This window comes from Hydra vulgaris, chromosome 08, assembly GCF_038396675.1.
Source record: "Hydra vulgaris chromosome 08, alternate assembly HydraT2T_AEP".
NCBI classification, from domain to species: domain Eukaryota; kingdom Metazoa; phylum Cnidaria; class Hydrozoa; order Anthoathecata; family Hydridae; genus Hydra; species Hydra vulgaris.
Window position 1 is genome coordinate 31,003,094 of NC_088927.1, and position 5,066 is coordinate 31,008,159.

The 5,066-nt window shown below is 28.6% G+C and overlaps 1 protein-coding gene across 1 annotated transcript; it reads left to right on the forward strand.

Moving 5' to 3' along the window:
* Positions 1–1,124: 1,124 nt before the first annotated feature.
* On the forward strand, positions 1,125–4,168 carry LOC136083750 (uncharacterized). Its single transcript, XM_065803401.1, has 3 exons — positions 1,125–1,197; positions 1,356–3,582; positions 3,901–4,168. Exons 2-3 carry the CDS (start codon positions 3,149–3,151, stop codon positions 4,001–4,003), a joined length of 537 nt encoding a protein of 178 aa, XP_065659473.1. The 5' UTR covers positions 1,125–1,197; positions 1,356–3,148; the 3' UTR covers positions 4,004–4,168.
* The last annotated feature ends 898 nt before the right edge of the window (positions 4,169–5,066 follow it).

Sequence of the window (5,066 nt, forward strand, 5' to 3'; positions counted from 1 at the left end):
TTAAAATAGTTAAACTAAAATGAATTCCTAAAGTCATAAATATAAAAAAACAAGGAATTCTTAGTTAACTCTAAATGAGAATTAAGTTTTTATATAAGGTGTTGATTACAAGTTTAAAAAAATATTTTTTGTTGTTGATGTTTGTTTTGTTTTGTTATAAAATATTATTTGTGAATATCATTTTTACAACATTTCAAACATAACAAATATGACCGCATCAAATAGATGTCGGAACACTTATTTTGTTAGGTTAATATTATTCAGTCAAATTTAATAAAATTACTTATTAAATATATCGCAAACAAATACCGTAAAATCTTCACATAAATTCAGTCACTTAAGCTTTAAGATTCATATGCTAGACTTATGGGAGACGCATTATTATTGATATTTGAGATACAACAATTTCACGCTATGTGCAAACTTTAGCTTGAGTATATTCATACCTATGTCAAATGAGGAGGTCCTGCGAAAAATCAAGATGATGGAGGCTTGGGAACAAATCAAATTGACGGATATAGCGTGAGGGCACTAATGTAATAAACTCTACTATTTTAAACTAAACTTAATTTCATCGACAGATTTTTAACTTCTCAGTAAAATGTTTTCAATTACAAAAGTTATGACCATACAATTTTTCTCAATCCCCTCCCCCTCAAAATGATGGTTTGGTAAATATTGTATGGCCGTAACTTTTAGTATTGCAATATTTTTAAACGAAATTTAAAATGTGTTAATAAACGTTTATCTACGTTAAACATTTATCTTCATGTCGATACATGAATTTTAGTGCGCTAAACAACTGTCTTGTTAATAATGTTAACATTTTCTTAGACGTACACAGTTATCAAAAAAGAAAAAGCAGAAAAAAAAGTTTATACATTGCTATCAACGATAAATATATAAAAGCATGTTATTATGTGATTTTTTATCCACACCCCCCTGTTGCAATAGCAACGTTGGAGCATTTTCTGTTGCATAGTATAAACCATCAGATAGGCTTAACTTATATTTTAAATACAGCATATTAAAAGAGCTACTTGTTTAAAACCTATTTTTCAATAGATTTTAATCCAATAAAAGGTTTCTCTTAAGTTTGAAAAAATCTTTTTCTAAAGCAGATCTAAGACAGTTCAACGTGAACTGAGCAAAATGAAAAAACTCTTTATTATTGCACTACTAAATTTTGTTGTTTTCGTAAGTTTTGAGAAGTTCTTTTGATTAAAAAAATTGCTTATATTTTAAAAAGATTTTAATTTGAAAAAAAACTCAAAGCTAAATATTAAACATTGAATTTATTTTTCTTGTTTTATCTTATAAAAATATTTTTGATGTTAACTTTTTTTGATTTTTAGAACGACGCTCGCTAATATCCTGCATACCTCTTGTCTGAAAGGTAATTACCTGATTGTTTAAAAATATAAGCAGTGTAACTGATGGTACTTCTCTGTTTTTACTTTAAAAATAAAGAGAAGCAGATTGATTAATTAAATTGATTAATATGTTCTTTAATCAGAGGCGTATCTATAGGTAGGCATATAATAGACACATAATCTACTTTTATTAAGCTTTTTTTATACTTTATAACATTTAATCAACATAATTCTGATTAAGTTTATAAGGATATCAATAATTTAAAGTTTGATACAAATATAAATAAAAGCAAAACATTTAATAAAGTTGAAATATGATAATTTACATTTTACGAAACCATTCGTGAAAAATTAATTGAAAATAGTCTTGTCAGTGACTGACATTTAAACATATAGCCTATCCAGCGGGCAACCGACCTACTTGATGAGTATATTTATAAAGAATATATGAAAATTTATTTTGCTTTTGTTTGCCTGTTTTTTTTTTGTATATTTAACTTTGCACAACATGTAATCAAGGATCGTAGCTTTTTTCTTTAATCAAGAACAAGTGATTTTTATCTCGTGGAGGTTCAAAATTTTGTTTTTGATATTTTGTATTATATTTAAAAAAATCTATGTTATATTTTATATTAAAATTAAGAAATTTGGAAAAAAGTGAAAGGCCAAAGCACAGGAGACCAGAATAGCCATACTTAAAAAAAAACTTAATATACAATTTTACAATAAAGGGCATCCTAACTAAGTTTGGCATAGGTACAAATATTAATTATGGGCACAGGACCTAAATAAGACGTCTTTTGAACGTTCAAAAGACGTCCAAAACGTTCAAAAGACGTTTAAAAGACGTCTTTTTTACGTCCTGTGCCCACTGGGATCATTTATGTTTGTACTTATGTAAAACTTGTTTTTATGCTTTATTTCTTTGATTGCTTTGACCTTATTTTGCATAACCACAAACTATTTACGTACTGCTGACTTTTATTTGTGCAGCATACGCTTTATTCCGCGCTTTTATTTATATGATGGCAGTACTAAAAGAAAATGTTTTTTTTATAAATAATAATTTATTAAATCAATTTAATCAATTAACTATAAACGTTTAAACACGTTCCTCTAGAGTATCTAAAGTATTACGATGTTGTGACGAGGAAGAAAAGGTCAAAGCAGTCGAAATTTGCGTGACGTTATTTATGGACGTTCTCATATTCTTAAAAAAAAAATTCGTAAAATATAGTCCTTATAAGCACAAATAATAAATACAATTGTGAAATGTAACTGTGAATTTGAACATCAATCAACTAAAGAATTATAAACCTATATTTTATTACTGAAATTAAAAAATAATAAAAATCGAAAGTTTTGATTAAATTTTTTTAACTATCAAAATGTTTAAAACAATTTATAAAAGGTTGGTTTAAATAATAAAAATACAATAAATAAGAACACGGAAACTCAAAAAGACTAAGAAGTGTTAACACTATGAACCGTCAAAACAAAGCGCTCTTAAAAAAAGTAATTTTTTTTTTCGTAATCATTTGTTAAATCAATTCAATCAAATAACATTGAACATTTTAAAATATTTCTCTAGACTAAACCAAAATTCAAAATTACGTTTTGAAGATGAACCATTGCCTCAACCTGTGCCATCAGAGAATTTAGACAATGTTGTTCCAAACGATACTCCCGAACAAAAATTCAAACCAGGTACTTGGATAGGAGATGATGAATATTTGAATGATGAACATCTGCGTGATTTAAACCCAAGAGCTTCGATGGTACAGGATGATGTTTTTTCAAATGATGAAACCATGCATCAATCTAACCCTAGAGATTTGACGAAACAAGAGTTTGTTTTTTCTAATGATGAAACCATGCATCAATCTAACCCAAGAGCTTGGATGGTAAAAGATAACATTTTTTCAAATGATGAAAACATGCATCAATCTAACCCTAGAGTTTGGATGGAACGAGATAGTGATTTTATACATGATGAAACAATGAGTCAATCTAACCCTAGAGCTTGGATGGAGCAAGATAATGTTTTTTCAAATGATGAAACCATGCGTCAATCTAATCCCAGAGCCTGGATGGAACAAGATAATGATGAAACCATGCGTCAATCTAATCCAAGAGCCTGGATGGAAAGTGATGACTTTTCTAATGATGAACGTCAGCCTTTTATTCAGAACGATCAAGATGAAACAAGGTAATTATTTATTACAAAAATATAGCAGTTCTATTTTTTTTTGTTTTCTAATAGTATTTTCTTCTAAAGTGCTGCAATAATGCAGTGGTTAAAGCGCTGAACTTCTAAATCTAATGTCTAGAGTAATTATTTTCCCAAGTCTTAATAGAAGCGAGAATAGCTTAGCGTATACACATTATATATTACTCTCTCTAGTGTGCTTATATAATATAAAAAATACTATTTTCACCCCATCTTGTAACATTAACAGTTTAAAGATATTTTTTATGTTATAAATTGTATATATAACAGAAAATCTTTTAATTTTATTTTCTTTAGTCCAGATCACGATTTACAAAATTTTTATGATGAATCTCCATTGTCTGAACAAAGGTTTACGGAGGAAGACGATGTTTTTTCTAGTGATGCAAGAAAGGGTTAATCATCAGGATCTCGTGGAAGGTCAAAATCAAAATCCAAATTAAATCGCGCTTCACGCAGACACTAAAAATTGGAATAAATTGAACATTTTAGAATGTCCATTAAAATAAACTTAGTTATAATAACACGTTTTACTTTGAATTAATAAATTTGTGTAATTTTTTAATTTTTTTATTGATTTATAAAATGCAAGTTATAACATAAAAATATGCCGTTAAAGTGTGTAAATAAGAGTTTTTCGTATCAGTTAAAATTCATTATATTGAAATGCTGCTAAAGTGCGTAAATAGCGCAGATACGTTTTGTATATTGTATGGTAAGCGATATTTTTGATACAGAAATGTTTTCTTTTATTCTTAGTTTTTAGTTTTGGATGCAAAATTGAAGACTAAGATCTGGGGACCAAATGTATTTTGCCATATTTGTGCTTTTAGGTTTCAAAACTGCATTAATCAATAAGGAGCATTTCAAAAGAAAAATAAACCCCTCCCCAAAATCTCTTGACATTTACAACTACATTTGTATCAGATCTTCTGGGATTTTGAAAAAAGTGTAAAGATATCCTTTAAATTAGTGGTTAAAAGTTTATTGAGAAATAAAAATGTATATTACTCTGGAAAACTTGTGACAAAAACTCTGTTATCATATCAGAAATTGGGCTACAACAAAGGGATTCATTTTCTGCACTTTAATTTTGCTTTCTTTCCCCATATCTGTGGTGCAATTAGCAATGAAAATGGTAACCGTATCCTTAAAGATGAAGCGGCAATGAAAAACAGGTATCAAGGAAGTTGGAGTCTTTTGATAATAGCAGACTACTTCTGAGTTGTGGTCGGAAATACCCCTGATGGAGAGCATAATCAATAGAAATCAAAAGTCGTGAAATTCAGAGGACATCTCCGCGAAATAAATATATTTGTAATTTTATCATTAAAAAAAACTATTAAACAGATAGATACAAGCACTTTTATGAGATTTTTGATTTGAACAGAGACGTCTCAAGGGGAAAGCGTAGGAGTGTGTAGCCCCCCCCCCCCCCCTATTCGACCAAGTAAATTTTAGTC